The sequence below is a fragment of the Cnephaeus nilssonii genome, assembly GCF_951640355.1.
Source record: "Cnephaeus nilssonii genome assembly, chromosome: 4".
Taxonomy (NCBI): domain Eukaryota; kingdom Metazoa; phylum Chordata; class Mammalia; order Chiroptera; family Vespertilionidae; genus Cnephaeus; species Cnephaeus nilssonii.
The window spans coordinates 59,355,429-59,377,587 of record NC_137075.1 but is presented as its reverse complement, the minus strand read 5'-3'; the positions used below and the strand labels follow the sequence as shown (position 1 = coordinate 59,377,587).

Here is a 22,159-nt window from a genome sequence, read left to right as displayed (position 1 = left end):
GAGAACATATTTGCAAATGGCATCACTGATAAAGGTTTAATCTCCAACATCTACAGGCAGCTTATACAACTTAATAAAAGGAAGGTAAATGATCCAATAAAAAAATGGGCAACAGACCTAAATAGAATCTTTTCAAAAGAAGACAGAAGGAAGGCCAAGAGACACATGAAAACATGCTCAACGTCACTAATTATCCGAGAGATGCAAATCAAAACAACAATGCGGTACCATCTCACACCTGTCAGAATGGCTATCATCAACAAATCAACAAACGACAAGTGTTGGCGAGGATGCGGAGAAAAAGGAACCCTCGTGCACTGCTGGTGGGATTGCAGACTGGTGCAGCCACTGTGGAGAACAGTATGGAGTTTCCTCAAAAAACTGAAAATGGAACTCCCATTCGACCCAGTAATCCCACTCCTGGGAATATACCCGAAGAAACTAGAAACACCAATTAGAAAGGATATATGCACCCCTATGTTCATAGCAGCACAATTCACCATAGCTAAGATTTGGAAACAGCCTAGGTGCCCGTCAGCAGATGACTGGATCAGAAAACTGTGGTACATCTACACAATGGAATACTATGCTGCCATAAAAAAGAAGGAATTCTCATCATTTGCAGCAACCTGGGAGGAATTGGAGAACATTATGTTAAGTGAAATAAGTCAGTCAATGAAAGAAAAATACCACATGATCTCACTCATTTATGGATAATAAAGAACATTATAATCTTGAACAAAAAGATAGATACAGAGACAGTAAAGCATCAAACAGACTGTCAAATTACAAGGGGAAGGTTAGGGAGAGGTGGGGGAGATAAGAGATCAATCAAAGGACTTGTATGCATGCATATAAGCATAACCAATGGATGCAAAACTCTGGGGGGTGGGGGCATATATGGGAGGGGGGTGTGGGGAGGGCAATGGTAAGATATGTACACATATAATACCTTAATAAAAAAATTGAAAAAAAAAAAAAAAAAAAAAAAAAAAAAAAGAAGCTATAAATGTCTTTGGAGGATGCCTACAAAACCCGTCCTTTCCTGACGAGAAGTCGGGAGCCAGGAAAGCCGCCTCTCGTGGTCTCACTTAGTGACCATTCACACTTGTGAGCTGTTAGTGTCTGAGGCTGGCGAGGGAACAAGTCCCACTATCTCAACAAGGGGATTTATAAAACTTTACACTAGGATTTCAACATATAAAGACACCCAGTGTCTCTATCTAAATGCTTCGACTGCGGGCCTGCCCAGGGGAAGGGGGTGGGAAGGCAGTCCTGGCCGGAGCGGGTTCTCCACGGGGGCAGTCAGAGCCAGTCACAGAACCAGGCACCTGTGGGCTTCGCTGTCGTGTAGAAGGCAGCTTGTAGCGACATCCAGGTTCCGAAACGCTGAGTGAAATGGGTTTAGTTTACTGAAGCACCTCAGAACCTTTAAGAATCTCACATGCATTTGTGATGTTTCCCAAATGTATGACTAACTCCTTTTTCTCAAAAGTCCAGAACTAATAGTTTGGGAAGTTGTTGCTATAAGAGACTCATTTATTTCAGGAGGGTTTTGTTTTTTAAGTCAGTGGTTGGAAACTGAGAATGCATTCTCCCTTAGAAAACAATGTTAAATGTGATCACATGCCTACAGAAAAAACAAACAAACCCATAACGTAGTTGAAACAGCACAACAGGAAACTGCATTCCAAGTTTCTACTTTAACAGGATGTCACAGGCCCCTCAGGGTTGCTATTCCCAGTCTCAGTGAGCCTGTGAGACTGAGACCCATTGTGATCGTTACTTGTGGTAGCCACAGTCCCAGTGGGCCAGGCGTTCCTGTATGGGAATTAAGAGAATAATTGAGTAGGTTCTAGAAGGGAATAGCCATGATTAGCCTCTCCTTTTATATTTTCATAATGAATCAATCTTTTCATATTCAAGAAGCTTAGGAATCCATTGGCAATCACTAAAGCCAAGTTCTAGATTTTCCATTTGAGAAAATGGTAGGAAGGTCAGGAAGGTCTTTCCCAAAGCCATAAAGGCAATAATTTATATGCATATAGCTCAAAGAGAAATTAGTCAAAGCAAGTGTCTACTGACTTCTTCAGTATAGAATGCACAAATACACACAGGATACCTTAAGAAAAATCAATAGCTTTATTTTTTCTCAATATGTAGTTAGAAAATAGGTCTGAGAAGAGGTTTCATGGAGTAGACCAAAGAATTACATACAAAGTCAAGAGTTCCAAATGAGCAAGAGAAAGTGCCAGACGAAGCACCTTCCCGAGGACCAGTGCCTAGGGCCGCCCCATCAGAGGGAGGGCGAGCTCTTTAATGGCTTTTGAGTTCAGCTGAGGAATCGTGCTGATCTTCAGGAGTTTGCTGCTTGCATACTTATTCTTGATGGCCTGCAGAAGTCATCTGTGGTTAAGGACACATCAGGACCCCCTTCCATCCCCCTTACACTTGTTCCTATCTAATTTACAAGTACTGAAGGGCCAGACCCACAATCTCAGATGGTAGGGTGATGCCGAATCACGGAGGCCAGCAAGTGCTCTGAGGCCAGACTGTGCTGTGCCTGACCACTTCTTTCCATGCCAAGTAATGGAGCTGGCCCAGCTGGTGGTACCAAATGACTTCCAGCTCCAAGGCGCAGGCGCTCTCCCATAAGCTACCAGAGGGGTGGGAGGTGGTGCTTATTGTACCTAAGTACCATCAGGATATAACAGGATGGCCAGGCCTGGCAGCAATACCTGGCAATAAACGTGAGTGGCGATTGTGCTTAGCAGAGCCCAGACAATACCCTCAGGACTTAAACATTATGCTTCCACTGTGTGCTAATCATGCTGAAGCTACACGTAAGAAAGCAAGCCAGGGTGTGGGGTGCAAGTGCCTTACTCTGTTAAGCTGATATTCTGTGTCATACAAGCACAGGACAGTGCCCAACTCCCCGGTTCCTTCTCTCAGGTGGGCTACGTGGGACACTTCCTGAATGGGCTTCTTGCCATGCAGGTGCCTTTCAGTCATTGTCCCAAAGGATCCTGGACAAAGGCTCTGAGCATTATCACTCAGATATCCAAGCCTTCCTCTGGGCCATTTGAGGTGGGCCCCTGCTGTTCCGGACCACACGCCAACCAGCCCTCCCTGCTGGCTGAGCCTTCCGGGGCGCTGGGACAGGCGTGGACACATGGGTTGAACAGCTAGCTGCCTGGCTGGCTAATCTGGGCCTGGACATGGTGGCCTGTTTTAACCCTTTGTACGCCATAAGCATCTATAGACGCAAGCGGCGGACCTGGCCCACACACCAAGTGCTTCTGTAGCCGCAAACCTCGCATATCAACTCTGATCGCCCATTTTAAAATCAGACTTGTTAGTGACATCTCTAGGTTTGTAATACAAATTATGGTAACTTAAATTCGTAAATATTCCAGCGCACGTGGAAGAAATGGGGATGGTTTCCGTTTTGGACGCGTGGCAGTTAACTGGTTAAAGAAACTGCTTTCAGCATTTGTCGGTATGCTCCATCCACTGTGTACTAGGAAAATATAGGGCTTGTGCTAAAACAAACTCTCACACATATGCCAATATATTTACACGAAAACACAAACAAAGAGATACACATACTCTCATAGGCAAACTCCACAGTCGAATACCTTTCACAGATTAGCAAGGAGTACTTACGATGAACTTGGTCAGGTTTTCGTTCACTCTCACTACGTTTTTGGCCATGTGCTGCATGACTTCCAACACCTCATTCTCGGTGTACCCAGTGTAATACTGCTGCTTTACGTTCTGGAACACAAACAGGAGAGGGGCACGGTAAAGCCTCCACTGCTTTAGAAGAGCCCATCGTACACATGCTGACCTTTCTGTGTAAAAGAACAATCGTCCCTCCTGGAAATTCCATCACAGCCCTAATCACTACCGTGGTCCCCCGCAAAGCAGCCAGTACACAGAGAATGACTGACTGCGCAGGACTAAGCCAAGGTGTTGTGCGGCTCTCAGCTAAATCAAGTCAAAGCTCCCCTTTTTTTTAAAGAAGGTGCCAAAGGTTAAGTAGGGTACTTCATGTAACAAAGCTTCATGCTTACCCCTCCCACCGCACTGAAAGGGGATGGCAAGTGGGGCAGAGGAAAAACAAAACCCACAAAGGAACGCCTGTCACAATTATGGCAGAGACCTGGGACTAGGACATGTCACATGACCCCCATCAAGGCCCAGCATGGCAGTGGCTGGTGGGGAGCTCAAGAGCCATATTGGCAGTCAGAGGTCCAGAATTATGACAACAGCTAGGCCATAGGCAGCAACCTAATTTACTGAATGGGGAAGAGCGAAGGCCACCCAGGACTCCCAGCCCTGGAGAACAGAGAGCACTCAGAGAAGCCTCCTCACCCAGCCTTCCAGAGGACAAAATTCAAGCAAAGGACAGTTGTTGGTTGATAATAAGACTTCATGTCTGAAGATATGTAACCTGACTTTACTTCAGTTTTGTAATAAATACTAAAAGCTGAAGTACATCTCTTTCACATGTACAATGTAACTGGAAAAATAAACCACAACTTAATCTTACTACTAAAAATGATTAAAGAAAAAAAGAACTAAGCAGAATCGAATCCTGAAATAACACACAAGTATTAGTACTATGAAATCAAATTCCAGAAAACAGGGAGACCCTGTAGTTAGTAGGTTTAGAGCCCAAGAAAGTGTGTCTGAGAGTAATGTAATTTGGCTAAAATGAGCCATTGGTACCAGAACCATGTACCATTCATATTCCAATGGCCTTTTTACCTTAAGCTTTTTATTTTAAAAAATCTCAAATCTACAGAAAAACTAAAATAATAATATAATGAACATCTTATATCCTTTGTGTAGATTCATCAGTTAACATTTTGCCACTTTATCATGGTGTCTGCAACTCATCACGGTGGCTGCAACACACCTTTAAATAGTGCAGCAAAAAGTATATTCAGGCTGTGCCAAAAAAATGTATACAGACTTTGAATAATTATAAAGGCAGTGTTTATTAAAATACATTTCATTTTTATTCAGCAGCTATCAGCTGTTAAAGTATGTATGCATTTTTGGGGAATACCCTATATATATATACACAATTGTATTGTTTGTGTGGAAAATAATACAATAATTAATACTAATACAAGAATAAACTGTTTTTGCATACTCAACTATAAACCTTTTGCCTCACCATCTATATTGTATAAAAATTGTGTGTATATATACATATATCTACATATATAAATATATATATGTATATAGTAAAAGCGTAATATGCAAATCGACCGAACGGCCGAACAGCGGAATGACCATCTGGATGACCATCCGGGACCTCATTATGACACCCACTGGCACCAGGCCAGCCAAGGCGGGTGCGAAGCGATTGGTCGGGGGCCGGCCTTCACCCCATGATCACCCCGCAGAGGGAAGCCCAGGCCACCAGGTGCCTGAGGAAAGCCAGTTCCCGCAGCCAGGGAAAGGAAGGCCTACTGTTGCACGAATTTCGTGCATCGGGACTCTAGTGTATATATATAAAACATCTCCATTGTAAAGGTACAGTTTTTCTTCAGTATTACTACGTATCTGTGAGGTGATATTTTGAAACCATGTGGATCTCATGCCCAAAAATTATTTCACCTAATGACATAAGCATCAATTGATGAATTACCTTGGTTCATTTCTAACTCTATCATTCTTTCTATTGTAATAGCTGGCTTTGACTGATTAGAAAAAAAGCCACCCCTTTCTTTCTCTCTCTCTTTCTATCTTCTTCCTCCCTTTCTTTCTTTATTTTTAAAATTGTTTTGCCCTGACCGGTTTGGCTCAGTGGATAGAGCGTCGGCCTGCGGACTCAGGGGTCCCAGGTTCGATTCCGGTCAAGGGCATGTGCCTTGATTGCAGGCACATCCCCAGTGGGGGGTGTGCAGGAGGCAGCTGATCGATGTTTCTAACTCCGATGTTTCTAACTCTCTATCCCTCTCCCTTCCTCTCTGTAAAAAATCAATAAAATATATTTTTTTTAAATTTTTTTACTTATTGACTAGTCAGAGAGAGAGGCAGAGGGAGGGAGGGAGAGAAACATTGATTTGTTTCACTTACTTATGCATTCCTTGGTTGATTCTTGTACGTGCCCTGACTAGGGATTGAACCTGCAACCTTGGGGTATTGGGGTGATGCTCTAACCAACTGAGCTATCTGGCTAGGGCCTGTTTTCCTTTCCTTTCCATTTTCCTTTCCTTATTATCATTATGGACTTGTGGATTTTAAAAATGCAATATAATCTACTAGAGGCCCGGTGCACGAAATTCGTGCACGGGGGGGGGGGGGGGCAGGAGGTGTCCCAGAGCCCAGCTGCACCTTATCCAATCTGGGATCCCTCTCACAATCCGGGACTGCTGGCTCCCAACTGCTCGCCTGCCTGCCTGCCAGATTGCCCCTAACTGCTTCTGCCTGCCAGCCTGATCACCCCCTAACCACTCCCTTGCCAGCCTGATCAACGCCTAACTGCTCTTCTACCAGCCCAATTGCCCCCAACTGCCCTCCCTGCTGGCCTGATCACCCACAACTGCCCTCCCCTGCCGGCCATCTTGTGGCGGCCATCTTGTGTGATGATGTGATGGTAAATTTGCATATTACCTCTTTATTATATAAGATTACTTTCACTATTGTCATGCTCAAATTTAGTCAGTAAAAGTCTTTTTTTTTGTCTCAAGTTTTACATATGTCTCCTTTTTCCCCAATTGACCCCCCTCCCCGAGCCATTCCCACCCCAGGCAAGCCCCCACTGGCCCAGTGTCTGTGTCCACTGGTTATGCTAATATGCATACATACAAGTCATTTGGTTGCTCTCTAACCTCCCCCTCCCTTACCATTTGTCTCTAGATCTATTCTTGCTCATCAAACTATATTGATCATTATATCCCACATATGAGTGAGATAATGTGCTATTTATCTTTCTCCGACTGGCTTATTTCACTTAGCATAATACTCTCCAGTTCCATCCATGCTGTTGCAAATGGTAAAAGTTCCTTCTTTTTTACTGCAGCGTAGTATTCCATTGTGTAGATGTACCACTGTTTTTTAATCCACTCATCTGCTGATGGGCACTTAGGCTGTTTCCAAAACTTAGCTGTTGTAAATTGTGCTGCTATGAACATAGGGGTGCATATGTCCTTTCTGATTGGTGTTTCTGGTTTCTTGGGATACAGTCCTAGAAGTGGGATTACTGGGTCAAATGGGAGTTCCAAAGACAATATGGAGTAAAAGCCTTTTTAAGCCAGTTCCCATTTCCTTTTGATGTAACCCACTGCATTGATCTTTGCTTGCTATCAGGCTCATCTTGTACTTCTCCTGCCATAGCCCTGAAATCAGCCTTCTTAAAGGAACCCTAGTTGTATTCAAGATGTGGCTGCTAGGTATGTTGACTGCTACTGGGTGGCCATTGTTTCTCAGCTCTTTCATTTTGTGTTTACTAACATTTCCAAAACAGATTTAATATTATAGAGTTTTCCCTTTTGTTTTTAATTGCTAACAATATTTTCTCTTTCTACTTATAGTGAACATTTTAAATCATTAATAATGTAAATGCTTACTTATTTATCCTACAATACATAAATAGTTTCAGAATTATAATAACAGATTATTAACAAACTTCCTAAGTAAACTGTAAGTATGTTGCCTTTTTTGGTCCTTTGTTTTGTCTAACTTCGAATCCCACTAAGGATGCATTAGTCAGAATGCTGTGTTCAAAAGTCATTTGAATTAATTCTTCCCTATGTTCTGTTTACCAATTTGATAGTGACATTGTTTCTGCTTAATTCCATTTTATGGTTTGCATAAAACATTTGCATTGTTCAAAAGTTAAAAAGTTACATTATATTGTATACAAGTTGATAAAAATTATAGCCAGAAGTCCTGCTCCCATCCTCCACCTTCTCCCCTGTTCCCACCTAAACCTATGGGTATCCTTTTACACTCCTTTTTGGTCTACTGCCTTTATTTTTTTAAAACTTAGCAAATACATAAACACACATACATATACTCTCTTATTTCCCTTCTTGCTTACATGAAATGTTAACTATACACACTTGTATGGAGGAAACAGCTCTGCCATGATGCCTTGGTATCTTGCATGTGTCCACACAGGCCATGCAGGCAGAGGCCTGAGCCACAGCTTATCTGTCTTGTGACCCTCCCAGAACAAGGGGATGGCCAGCTTGGGAGGAGCTGCCTCTAAGCCAGCTCCCACTCACCTCCCTGTCTCCCCTGGGAGGCTGTTAGGAGACCATTTCTCATACCCTCCTGGGTTCTGAGGAGGCTCTTGCTCTGCTGCTCTCAGGTTCAGCTACAGACTATACAACTGCTTGGTGGCAATCTAGAATAGGCTCCTGCACAAACGGGCATCCCCTGCCCTGCCCTGCAGTCACCCAGTCCCTTTTGTTTCAATGTTGTTCTCTTTGGCGAGCAAGACAAGGACCCAAGGCTAGCATCTTTGGCTCCTCGTATGAATCTAAAAGTGGCTCATTTTATCTGTACTGGCGAATCAGTTGGGCTTTGGCCTTACTTTGTCTTGTGTGCTTCACAATTTGCTTGTTTCACTTAACAAAATATCCAAGAAATCTTAGCCTATTAGTTCTTGGTGGCCTTGCTTATTTGTTTTCTTTATCCTCACCCAAGGAGTGAAGATATTTTTTCCACTGATTTTTAGAGAATGTGGAAGGGAAGGTTGGGAGGGAGGGAGGCAGAGAGAGACAGAGAGAGAGAGAGAGACACAGAGAGAGAGAGAGAGAGAGAGAGAGAGAGAAACATCCATGTGAGAGAGACATATCAATTGGTTGCCTCCTATTCACACCCCAACCAGGGCTGGGGATTGAATCTGCAACCGAGGTATGTGCCCTTGACCAGGAATCAAACCTAAGACCTTTCAGTCCTAGGGTTGACGCTGTAACCTGAACAAACTGGCCAGGGCCTTCGTCATTCTTTAAAACTCTGCAACGCATTGTGTACCATGGTGTCCTCACCTACTCTCCATCTGGATCATTCCAAGCAGCTTTTTTATGCCTTTGGACAATTGCTTAATGATAGAGTTGTAAAAATGCTAATGCTTTTCCTGTCAAGAGGTCCTAAAATATGACTTGACAAATTTCTTCTTAAATCCAACACTCACCCATTTTCCTTGGCCTAGAACCTTCTGGGACAGGCAGGAAGCAGCCGCTGCCACTCTGGAAGGGTGATAATGCACCATGTCGTAGTCAATAAGAGTCAGTTCCATCAAATATTTGGCTAAAGTGTGCTGTTCAACATCAACCTATAAAAGAACAGCCAGGGACAGGAAGGAGCACAGTTATTATCTTGCAAAATTCTGGGTGGAGGCCTAAGAACACAAATCCACTAAACTCACTTTTCCTTCCCAGGAACCGTTCTGCTCCACAGTATGTCACAAACACAGAATGTGAGGTCATTTCTCTTAAGAGCTGATGCAATAAGTATTAGGACTTATCTAAAAGATGTTTCCTATAAGTTTCACTTTAATTGGATCAATGTTTCTGGGCTGAGACAACAAGTGGCAAAATAAAGTCTCCTACAGAATTGGAGGCACTTACCTCCCCAGCTTTTGATGCCCGCCTTAAAAAATGTAGTGGTAAAGGCCGACCCAACTCAAATTTCAGTTCTTTCAAAATTAGAGCTTCCATTTCTCGGATTTGGAAACTAGTATACGCATTGTCTGTGATGTAAACGAAGTCTTCTATATTTGGAGAAAACATTTCCTCATACTTGGAGGCCAAAAGCAAAGCTGTAATCCCAACCAGTTGAAGCTTCTTACGAGAGACTGGCTGAACCTAATTGGAGAAGAATGTGTCCAAGTCATACCTAACAAGAAGACTGGAAATCTGGGTGGAAGAGAGTGAGAGGGAACCGAGTCCTAGAGATGTGCACACCGACTCTCGCATATCAGAAGCCTAAACGTTAACAGTCAGTACTCACGACATGCCAGGCACAATGCTAAGATTCTAACCATCACCTCATCGAGTTAAAAACCCCAGGAAATATGTATTTTCCCCAATGTAAAAACAGATGGCCTGATAAGAGATTCAGACACCAGTCCAAGAGGACTCAATTGCTGAGTGGAGAATTATGCATGACAACGAAGCTCCCAGTCACTGCTCCAAGTCCATTGTCCTGGCTTGAGTGTCTAGGGAGATCCCAACGTGGCACTCAACATGGTCTGAATCAGCATAAGGCCAAGCCAAAAAGCAGGAATTTAATGGCTGCCTAGGGACAAGGAAGGAGATTCTTTTTTCTTTTAATATATTTTATTGATTTTTTACAGAGAGGAAGGGAGAGGGAGAGTTAGAAGCATCGATGAGAGAGAAATATTGATCAGCTGCCTCCTGCACACCGCCTACTGGGATGTGCCCGCAACCAAGGTACATGCCTCTGACTGGAATCAAACCTGGGACCTTTCAGTCTGCAGGCCGACACTCTATCCACTGAGCCAAACCGGTTAGGGCAGGAAGGAGATTCTTAAATGTTTCTGTAATCCTCACCAAAAGTATACTCATTATTCAGTCTGAAGAATCTTTCTGTTTCATAGTCAATGAAAACTTCAATCTAGGGTATAAGTGTCCCCCTTAATTTCCTTAGAAAAACAAAAACAAATAAAACTGGGACTTTGCTTTTCTTGCTTCAATTCTAATTATTGAGAAACTACCAAAAATATGACTGTATAATGTAAATCACTTGTATAATGAAAACCACTATGGCTTCTTAGGATTTTGTAGCATCTTAGGGTCATTAATTATAAACACAGTTATTGTTGTATTGTTTATACGTGACCTAAACCTGTATCATAAATGTTGACTTTACATAAATAAATCATATCTGCAAGGCTACTGTTTGGTAGATTACACACTAATGGTTTATGTCTGGAATTTCTTCTAAGTGGTGGGTGTTTTTGAGTTACCAATCGATAAGTATTTTGATGATCACTCTGCCTCTCACCTTAATTTCTTACATTCCTCAGTTGAGATTTCACATTCTAATACACTCCCCCACACACCCCAACCCTTTTATAAAAAAGTCTGCCTCCTCCGTTTCTACCATGATTCCATGCCACACCTGGTTGGAAACTTAAAAGTTCTCTAACCTTGCCCTAACCCATTTGGCTCAGTGGATAGAGTCAGCCTGCGGACTCAAGGGTCTCAGGTTCCATTCCAGTCAAAGGCATGTACCTTGGTTGCGAGCACATCCCCAGTAGGGGGTGTGCAGGAGGCAGGTGATTGATGTTTCTCTCTCATCGATGTTTCTAACTCTCTCTTCCTCTCCCTTCCTCTCTATAAAAAAAATCAATAAAATATATATTTTTTAAAAAGTTCTCTAACCAGACTCCTCACTTTCCAGAGGAAGCTCACCAAAGAATACCGTACTATGGAAACTGCAAGCAGCCAGGAAAACCAGCATCACAAGCCCCACAGGCTTCAGATGGACTGTAGACCATCTGCTGGGACACTTCCCTCAGGAGTGACTGTGGCAATGCCGTATTTCCCAAGCACCGTTCAGCAGGCTGGCCTAACTAAAATGCCCCCCACTGCTCAGAACCACCAGAGGTTTGACACACTTGGAGAGCTTCCCAACCTAGCCTCTGAAGTTCTCTGGCTTCTCATAAACTGGCTTTTGGTCTTTTCTTCAGAGCTACCACACCTTGGCATCCCATAAACACAGTGTTCTGTGAGCCCTGGTACAAAGTCCCCGCAGCCACACTTACCTGCAAAAATCGATCCATAATGGCGACGCACATGTAGAGGGTCTCCTGCAGCAGCCTAAACTTGGAATGGACCTGTACCAGCCAGTCCACCAGGATGGCTCGCATGCGTCCGTTTATCTCTCTTCCATCTAAGAAATGTGGATTTATGGTTTGCAGAACCTGTTGGGAGAATTAAAAGTTTAAAGAGCTGACCTCGTTTCCTTCCCAGCTGTGTGATGCATTCAACATTTACACAACCAAAACACAAAGGACCACTCACCTCAAGCTGCCTCAGATACTGGTAGATATCCTTAACGTAGTCGCTGCAGAGCTGAGGGTTCTCCCAATCTTCATTATCAATATCTTCGATCTTGCAGAGCAAAGCGTCAGAGAAAGCTTGACAGAGGTTCTCTTCCTTCATGGAGATATCCTCAGGTGCAGGATAAGGCTCCTACATCGACAAATTAAAGTGCATGTATTACCACTTTAGGAGCAGCCTTCATCAAATACATGCAGAGCCAATTGGTTAAAAGTATCATATAACCCTGGCCGGGTAGATTAGTTGGTTAGAGCATCATCCCAATATGCCAAGGTTGCAGTTTCTATCCCCGGGCAGGGCACATACAAGGAGCAAAAAATGAATGCATAAATATGTGGAACAACAAATCGATGTTTCCCTCTGTTTCTGTCACTCTATCTCTAAAATCAAGCAATCAATCAATAAAATATGTTAAAGCCAAAACAACAAATTTCAGATGAATAACTCATGATGAAGTCTCTAGAGATATCCTCCTCTTTAAAATTCTCTAAGTTACTCAAAGTGAAACCCTAAGTCTTCACAATGGCTTACCGGCTCTGCAGGACCGGATCTTCCCTGTTCCCTGCTGACCCGTCTCCTGCTCCTCTCCCTTGGTTTGCTTCACTCCAGCCGACTAGCCTCCCCCACTGCAAACAGGCTCCCACTTCCCAGAATGCTCTTGTTCCTGTATTCAATGGGTAATTCCCTCACCTTCTTCAAGTTTTGTTTAAATGCTACCTTCTCATTGAGGTCTCTCCTGATTCCTACTTAAAATGGCCATCTGCTTCTTATTCCTATTACATGTGTTTCATTTCCCTTAGTGTTTTTCCCATATAACCTATAACTTTCTGATATATTATAGAGTTTACTTATGTATGGTATGTATTATTTTCTGTCTACCGCTCCTGGAATGTGAGCTCTATACCCCTACATGTATTTAAATTGATTTGTTCACTAAGGTATCTCAGATACTTATGTCATCCCTAACATAGAGCAGGTGCTTGATGGATATTTATTGAAAGAAGCTTAGACACCTGGGTTCAGAGATTCCTGGAGCTGACAGTTCACTTCAGCAGTAGCCTCTTCTGCCGGTGTAATGTTTTCTTCTCTCCAACTAATTTATTCTAAACTGAGAAATGTTTGACAGCTAAAAAGCAGAAAAGCACATTCCAGCCTATGAATAAAATAGGAGGAGGAAGCAAAGACCGAGCAAGTATACACCCACTAATTATTTTCTTATGTTGATGGGGTGATTTTTTTTAAATCACACATTAAAAAATATATTAAGTTAAAGCAAGTGTTTAGTAATTAAGTATAAATAACCATTACTTTTTGAAAAGAATGAGAGGTACTTCTTGCTACGCTGTAAAGAATATGTATTAAAGTAATAAATATAGAAAGAGAATGCTGTATAATAAACAATTTTGATTTACATTAAAGCTCAATGATTATAGTTTCCAATTTTAGAAAAGGATAAAACATTAACAACAAAATATACATAGCAATTCAAAACAGGCCCTTCCCTCTTAAATCAAAGTTATTAAACCAAGGCAGGGCCAGGAGAACAAGAGGTATGCTGGTAGGCATGACATTTATTCAAGAACATAAGAATTTCAAGGGGTGCCCTAACCGGTTTGGCTCAGTGGGTAGAGTGTCAGCCTGCGGACTCAAGGGTCCCAGGTTCGATTCCCGTCAAGGGCATGTACCTTGGTTGCGGGCACATCCCCAGTAGGGAGTGTACAAGAGGCAGCTGAATCGATGTTTCTCTCTCATCTATGTTTCTAACTCTCTATCCCTCTCCTTTCCTCTCTGTAAAAAATCAATAAAATATATTTTTTTTTTAAAAAGAATTTCAAGGGGCTAGAATAAATAAGAAATGCTACTTGGGGTACTGGGAAGAAACCTAGGGACAGTTACCAGAGAGGGGAAGACCTTCAGGAAAATGAGTAGGGAAAGGTACACCAGTACAAAGCCCCAGCGGAAGGCAAGTGTGGGGACTATACACTGATTTGGGATGGCGGGAGATAGCACGTGAGGTATGCAAAGATGTGCTGGAAAGGTGAGCAAGTATCTACCTAAGGAGTTCAGATTTGTCCTAAAGCAACTGAACTCACTGAAGGAACTGAGCAAGAGTGACTGGAATCGAATGCACATTTTAATAAGCACATGCAGCTTAGTGTAAGGTCACCTTTTTCAAGGATAAGCATTTCCACTCTCCCCAGGAAGGGCAGTCAGTTCCAGGAAGCTGGCTGAAGGAAGCAGAGGTTATCGTCATGTGCTGCCTTAGCAGCCTGAAATGTTTACTCATGTCTGTTCAGAAGTACACCTGAGTTTAGCTATATCCCAAACCCCCAGCATCATTTTCTAAAAGCATTCCTTTTGGACTCCAGCTTATTCTAAAATCCTTCTTAAGATCCCACTCATCATGCAAGTAGTAGCCTAAGCCCTATAAACCAACTGTGGGGCCTTCTGCCCAGGGCTGCTGCATGTAAAATAAAAAACTGTATCAGCTAATTATGCGGCACAAACCTCTGAATGACAAAATCAGCCTAAAGAATTAAAACCTTCAAGTTAGGTGAAAAAATGAGTTATGTGAACTGTCAGAGACAACTGAGAAGTCCTATCAGAAACAATGAAGATGAGAGATTTTGCTGAACTTGAACTTCTGTTTGATCAAGAGATGGGTGAAGTGTGAGTCAAGGCTACTGAAGTTCTCCAAGTACCGACATTGAGTGAGTTGGGTCTGTTGAGAGAACGATTAATACTGATAGGCAAATATATAGGTATTTACACAAATCTTAGTAAAACACAGAGTTTCTTCTTTTTAAAAAAAAAAAATGTTTTTATTGGTTTCAGAGGGAGGGATAGAAACATCAATGATGAGAGAGAATCACTGATCGGCTGCCTCCTGCACACCCAACAATGAGGATCAAGCCCACAACCCGGGCATGTGCCCCGACCAGGAGTCAAACTGTGATCTCCAGGTTCATAGGTTGACACTCAACCACTGAACTACACCGACCAGGCCAGAGTTTTTTTCTTTTTTCCTTTTTTTAAAAATATATTTTATTGATTTTTTACAGAAAGGAAGGGAGAAGGATAGAGAGTTAGAGACATCGATGAGAGAGAAACATCGATTAGCTGCCTCCTGCACAACCCCCACTGGGGATGTGCCCGCAACCAAGGTACATGCCCTTGACGGGAATCGAACCTGGGACCCTTCAGTCCACAGGCCGACACTCTATCCACTGAGCCAAACCGGTTAGGACCAGAGCTTATTTATTAATTAAATTTATGATGCCAAACATCATAAATCAATGTCAATTAAGTACAACAAGGAAAGACTCCAAGTAAAACTTGATTCTGATCAGTTCCCAATTTGTAGCAGAGACTGTGTACTCGGGAATACTTAGGCACACACAACTGCAGAAAGGTGAAATCGGTTACCCTGATCAGCTTTAGGGAATGTAATATGCTGTGGAATGGAATGGAAGGGCTCACTGCTGTTAGACACCCTGTGCTTCACTGGCATTTTAAGCAGCTATAGGGACAGGCATTTTAAACACCTGTACGGAGCAACAGTGACTCTGCAGATGGAGCAGAGGACAGAGCAAAAGCTAGAGGGCTGACGAGAGACGGCGAGCAGAGGGGCTAACCTGCCAGGTGGGGCTTCCCCTACATTGCAGATGTCATGGTCACTTCTGTACTCTTTTTCAGAGAAAAGTGCTTTGAATTGGAAACAATTCTTGTTCATCAGTCCCCAATGTATTCTGAAACTAGAAGCATGTTTCGATCACAGAAATGATTTTTAGATAAACTGAGCTACAGGCCCATAATTCTTTATCTGAAACACAGTGGCCTCAATTTTGTCAGGAAGCTAGAGAAAAAGGAGTCAGCCAAGATGTGGAGAAAAGGGAACTCAGAGAGGGGAGTTCTGAAGGAAATTCCTCCTTTGTTTTGTTCATAATATTTTTGGTTCTTTGGGTTTCTTTTTTGTTTTTTTTTTGTTTTTGGGTGTTGTTTTTTTTTTGGTCTTTTTTCCTTCTTCAATTCAAATAGTAATATGTACCTATGGTGAAAAGTCTGACAATTTTAAGGAAGAAAATAAAAATCAATCTTAAGCCCATACAATACTAAAAAGTAAAAGTATCATTGATATTTTGCATATGAAAACATTTTTAAAAGCAAATTTGGGGTTACATTGCATCATATTGTGTAATAATTTGACTGTTTTCTAATGCAACATGCATTTTTTTAAAAAAAGAATAGTTTGTTGACTTTTAGAGAGAGAGTAAAGGAGAGAAACATCGATGTGAGAATGCAACATCGATTTGCTGCCTTGTGCACGCCCCCCACTGAAAATCAAGTGCACAACGGACATGTGCCCTGACTAGGAGTTGAACTGGCAACCCTTTGTGCACAGGAGGACGCCCAACCAACTGAGCCACACAAGCCAGGGCTGTAACATGCATTTTGACATCTTTAAGTATTCCATTAAAACATGGTTTTCACAGCATTTCATTGAATGGATTTAACTGATCTCTTAATAGAGAATATATCTCTATTATGAAAAATTCATTACAACACTATTTAAAAGTCCTCTATTGTCTCTGATCATTTTCTTAGGATAAATTTTTTAAAAACAGATTTACTAGGTATAGAGAATAACCATCTGAAATATACTGACAAATGGCACTCCCGTAGTGCAGGAGGAACCACATAAACAGTCATCCATATAAATGCTTAGTAACAGTCAAGAGCTCAAGGTCTGAAAAGCTGCTTTGGGTCTGGCATTTAGGAGGCCACTGGCAACCTCCCGGGAAAGGCTCATTAAAGGAAGGCTGATCTTGAGTATTTGTTCTGAGCTTTATAGTTCTTGATTTGAAGCTTTTTTTGTTTTATGTACAGCAACATCTTGCCACCATCTCATCCAGGTAGAAGCTTCCCAAGTCTGTCCCTCCTTCAGATGTTGCTGGTCCATTTCTAACTACATTTCCCAGAGGATGTCTTTCTGTTGCCTCAACACATCTAAAGCCAAACAAGACACCTTCCCCTAAGCTATCTCTCTCTCCTGACTGCCCCATTTTTTATTAATTTTTTCCTAAATGGTTTCTTACTCAGTGCTTAAGGGTCTCACTCCTCCACTCCAAGCAACATATCCAAAGACTTCCTTCCACATACAGGATGTGTCTGGGAAAGGAGTTCTGGTAAATCCTGACACATTTGATATTGTCTCTGAGCACCTGTATAGGCTGCTTCAAGACCCTCATCAGCTCCAGCTTAGACAATTGCAATTCCTCCTAATTTATGGCCCTTTCTCCCACCCTATCCAGCTTTCATCACTTCCCTTCTCTTCAAAACTTTTCAGATTCCTCATTGCCTTACAGCAGCGATTTTCAACCAGTGTGCCACAGGAATTTTTAAAACATGCAATTCCTGACTAGTCAGGGACACTGACCTCTTTTCCCTGGTAGTCAAATAAAAAATGACAACAGTCAACAAAACAATATCCATTCAGTGTGAGTAAATCAAAATCATACCTATATTTTTTTTTGTCAGATCAGAAAAAAGTATATTTTTTGGTGTGCTGCAGAATTTTAGTAATTAGTTTATGTGTGCCATGGGATAAAAAAGGTTAAAAATCACTGCCTTCAGGAAAAAAAAATCCAAATTCCAAGGCCTTCAAATACAACTGTAACCTTCTCCCAACTTTATCTTCTGCTTCCTCACACCAATCTCCTGACCCAAGTTAGACTTGTAGACTCCTTACCCAAAACACATGTGGTGCCTTGATTCTTGCTACTGCTTTGTTTCCACCCCCCCCCCTACCCCCACCCCAAAGGTGCTTTTTCCTATCAGCGTCTCCCTATCCTTACAAATGCCACTTATTCTAAGAAGTGCATCTAGGATTGTTTCCTAGGATTACTAATTTAATTTTCAGGTACATATGCCCCTTCTAGACAAGCTTTGTGAAGGCAAGATGCCCCTTTATCAGCCTTAACATAACTGGATGCATATAGTAAGTGTTCGATGTATATATTTCTCATATAACCAATGTTTTATTTCGAAAAACTTCGTACAATAATACATACATATCTTTGAACTGGAAAGAGCCAAGTAGTTATTGTTGTATTCTCAGCACCTACAACAGAGCCAGTCTCATGGTAATCACATGAATGTATATAATCTAGGAATGACAGCATGCATGAACTTGAACGTGGTGGAAGGGAAACAGGCTGAGCTAACCAGTCACAGAATTGTGAGCTCCCATAGTCTTCGTGGGCAAGTTCATTCTTGCGGTGGATTATTTTAACAAAAACTACCAAATTTCACTCTGAGATCACTAAATTTATTTGGGTATTAATGTAATTAGCTATTATTCAAGGTCATAAATTGAATTATGGTATCATCACTAAAATGCATATATACTCATTTCTGACAATGTTATTTCAAAGTAGAGTTCTCACTGTGAATGTTCTTCAAAAGTTGCAGCTCGGAAAAGGCACCCTGCAGCCGAGCCAAAAATAGGCCACTTCATGAAGTACGTTTGTAAATTCAGAACTTCCTACCTTTGGAGCCAACATTCTCATCTGTACTGGTTTCACAGAAGCAACAGGTTTCGGCTGTTTGTTGACATTTGTTGTTTTGTTGGGTTGAACAGGTGCTTTGGTGTTGGGAGCTTTCTACAAGGAAAAGACACGTGAGTAGGGCAGAACAGCCAATGTCGCTCCAGGGGGTGCCCATACAGTCCTCAAGGTTGTTACCTTAGCTACTTGTGTGGCTCTGGTTGTAACTCTATTTCCAATTTCTTCTAAAACTGCTCTCCGGAGTGTCACATGACTCTTCGCTTTAGAATTAACTTCTTTGTCAATGTTCTCCAAATCAGTGGAGACCTAAAAAAATTTAAAAAGAGAAAAAAAAAATTTTTTTTAAAAAGAGTTGGGACAATTGAAAGCACTTGGCTAATGTCAGATAACCAAATTCAGAATTGCTTTAAGAAAGGTTAATATGCTGAGATCTATTGGCAAGAGAAAAAAGTACGTTTCAGGAAATCTAAAAATACTATTTGTGTTTGTTAACATCACTCTAAATTAGGCAGATCACTCATCTACCTTATCTATAACTAGAGGCCCAGTGCATGGGGGGGTCCCCTCAGCCCAGCCTGCCCCCTCTCATAGTCCGGGAGCCTTCAGGGGTGGGAGGCGACCTGGCGATCAGGGGAAAGCAATGCCCCATCACACCTCTGCTGCTGCCCCTGCCGGCAGCACAAGCTTCGGCTGGCCCTGGTTACCTGAGCCTCGGGTGGCCCTGGGCATCTGGATAGCCACCATCCAAGGTTTGCCTGCGCCTCGGGCGGCCCTGGGTGGCTGGGCAACCACCATTTGAGGCTTGCCTGTGCCTCGGGCCGGCCCTGGGCAGCTGGGGGACTGAGGGGACTGGGGAACTCTGGAGGCAGGCCTTGCTCCATGCCTACTGCCCCAGCAGGGTTGAGGGGACCGGATGCCACCATCTTGTGGCTGTGGGCACCGCCATCTTTGATGGCGGGACAGTCAATTAGCATATTCCCTCCTTATTGGCTGTGGGCGCCACCATCTTTGAGGGCAGGGTAGTCAATTAGCATATTCCCTCATTGGCTGTGGGCACCGCCATCTTTGCAAGGGCGTGAGGATCAATTAGCATATTCCCTCTTTATTAGATAGGATAATGCCATTAGGAGCTTAACAGATCAGTGACTATTTCTCATATAGCACCCATCTCACTTGTTAGAGAACCCTATATATAAAAGGTTACCTGCAGTATTTGAAAACCTTCCTTTACACAGATAAGTAACAAGTGCAATTAAGACACAATATTAAAAAGTTATAGCAAGCCCTGGCTGGGTGGCTCAGTTGGAGCATTGTCCTGTACATCAAAAGGCTGCAGGTTCAATCCCCAGTTAGAGTACATACGGGAGGCAACCGATCAATGATTCCCTCTCTCTCTCTTCCTCTCTGTCTAAAATCAATAAAAACACATCCTCCAGTGAGGATTTTTTAAGTTATAATAGGCTGTTTAAAACCTAAACTAGCTTTGATTCGAATACCACTCTAGAAATAAGAAGTGCTTGTGTAGACATGATCTTGTAGAGACACAGCCTTTTAAAATGAGGTTACCGGTTTGGCTCAGTGGATAGAAAAACATCAATGATGAGAGAGAATCATTGATTGGCTGGCTCTTGTATGCCCCCTCCTGGGGATCGAACCTGCAACCCGGGCTTGCGCCCTTGACTGGATGGAACCTGGGACTCTTCAGTCCGCAGGCAAGACGCTCTATCCACTGAGCCAAACCAGCTAGGGCTAATAGCCAACTTTTTAAAGTGTTTGAAATTTAATGCTTACAGGTGGAAGCCTGGTAATGTCATTAAATTTTTACCCAGCTTTTTAAAACCAGCCTTACAACCAGGAAGTTGGAACTCGGCAGCAAAGGAAAAGTAGATCCAAGTACAATTCAAGCCCGCAGGAAAAATATCCAAAACACCATTAACACTTTGATTTTTGCAAAGATGAAATAAATAAGGTCAAGCTTGATCAAACATTCAGAACATTTTACTGACTACGGGAATTTCTTCCCGTCCTCCTCCCCATCCCCACCACGGATCCCAGCTGGTAAGGAAGGAAGTCCCAAGAGGCGGGTGTTCAGATAGCTAACAACAAAGAGCACTCGGACCGCTCCCGGGGTACCAGGCCCAGCTCGGGAGGCTCGCTTTACAGGCGCCACCTCCCAGGGTGTGCCTGGACTTCGCACCCGCTCCCCAGCTCAGAGACCCGCAGGGGCGGGGAGCCCGCCCGCGGAGCCCAGGCCCGGAGAGGCCGGCCACACAGGACAGGCCGCAGGGGAAGCGGGCAGCCGGAAGGAGGGGAAAGCTGGGGGTTAGAAGAAGGGGGAGTGGGGGGTCGGAAGAAGAGGAAAGCGGGGGGTCGGTTGGGACGTCCTATTCCCCAGAAGCTGGGAGTTGGAGAGAGAAGCGAGAGGCGGCCAAGGGGCCTGCGCGGCCCAAGCCCGCGGCCGGGGCTGGTGTGGCCGGGCTCACTCACCGTCGGGCGTCGGAGCAGCGCCATGAGGGACCGGGCAGGCAGGCGTGCCAGCCGCCCGAGGAGGGACGCGGCGAGAATGGGGGGCACAGGGGTCCGCGGCGCCGTTAGGTCCGCACTCCGAGCCCGCACCGCTGGGATCTTCGAGGTCGCCTAGCTCCGGGATTCAAATACCGCGCCGCTCGCGCCCCCATTGGGCGGCCGTGCGCTCTTCCCATTGGCTAAGCGGGAGGCATTCCCGCATGCTGATTGGCTGAACTTTCCAGACGTTTGATTGTCATAACAACCGGTTGTTTTTCTTCCTGTCCTTTACAAAAATCTCGGCCTCCGAGATAAACAAAAAATTAAATGTCTCATTGAGAAATCAGACGTAGGACGTCTTCTCTGAATTTTAATAAGGCCTCAGCTACGGATGTTTCTCTACGTTTGTACTGGGTGGGCGGAAGTTGGCTCTAGGGAACACCCTGAAAATGCCATTTCTGATCTTGATTCCTCTTCCGGAAATTTAGAGTTGGAGTTCAGGTTGGGTTGGTTTGGGTCGTGAACAGGCGCCCTTGGGGTGGCTCAGAGTTGCATTGTATAACGTAGTTGAGACTCAAACGTGTGCTAAGGGAGTGGGAATTGTGGCGTTTATCTAAAAGCTAAGATTCCCAGGAGAGGCAAAAAAGAGAAAATGTAAATGCCATTGGTGTGATTTGTGATTCATGTAAGATCTTCATTGTATTGCCGGCACCTACTACCATTGCTTGGTATGTGTTATGGTCGGTGCTCAATAAATGTTCGTTGAATAAGTGATCCTATGATGTGCAGAATGCTTTAAAATGAAAAAGAAGGTGTGATCCAGCCTTGGGCAGAAGGCTAGGAGGATCAGGTCAAGACAGAAAAACAGGAAAGAAAAAAGTGAGAAGAATTGGAAAGGGGAGAAGGAAGAGGTAAAGAAAGGCCCAATGCCCACAATAAAGGTAGTGGAATGACTCCTGAAAACAGGCTTCATCTAAGCATTTGAGCCAGAATTCCTACACACCTAGTCTACGCTTTAAAAAAATGGTT

General features: G+C 43.3%; 1 protein-coding gene across 1 annotated transcript; it reads right to left on the bottom strand.

Moving 5' to 3' along the window:
- Positions 1–1,002: 1,002 nt before the first annotated feature.
- On the bottom strand, positions 1,003–21,307 carry CCNB2 (cyclin B2). Its single transcript, XM_079769371.1, has 9 exons — positions 21,113–21,307; positions 18,803–18,931; positions 18,608–18,721; positions 12,021–12,191; positions 11,762–11,920; positions 9,600–9,836; positions 9,164–9,304; positions 3,667–3,777; positions 1,003–2,393 (listed from the first exon to the last, which is right to left on the bottom strand). The coding sequence occupies exons 1-9, from the start codon at positions 21,134–21,136 to the stop codon at positions 2,283–2,285; spliced, it is 1,197 nt and encodes a 398-aa protein (XP_079625497.1). The 5' UTR covers positions 21,137–21,307; the 3' UTR covers positions 1,003–2,282.
- Positions 21,308–22,159: the final 852 nt, after the last annotated feature.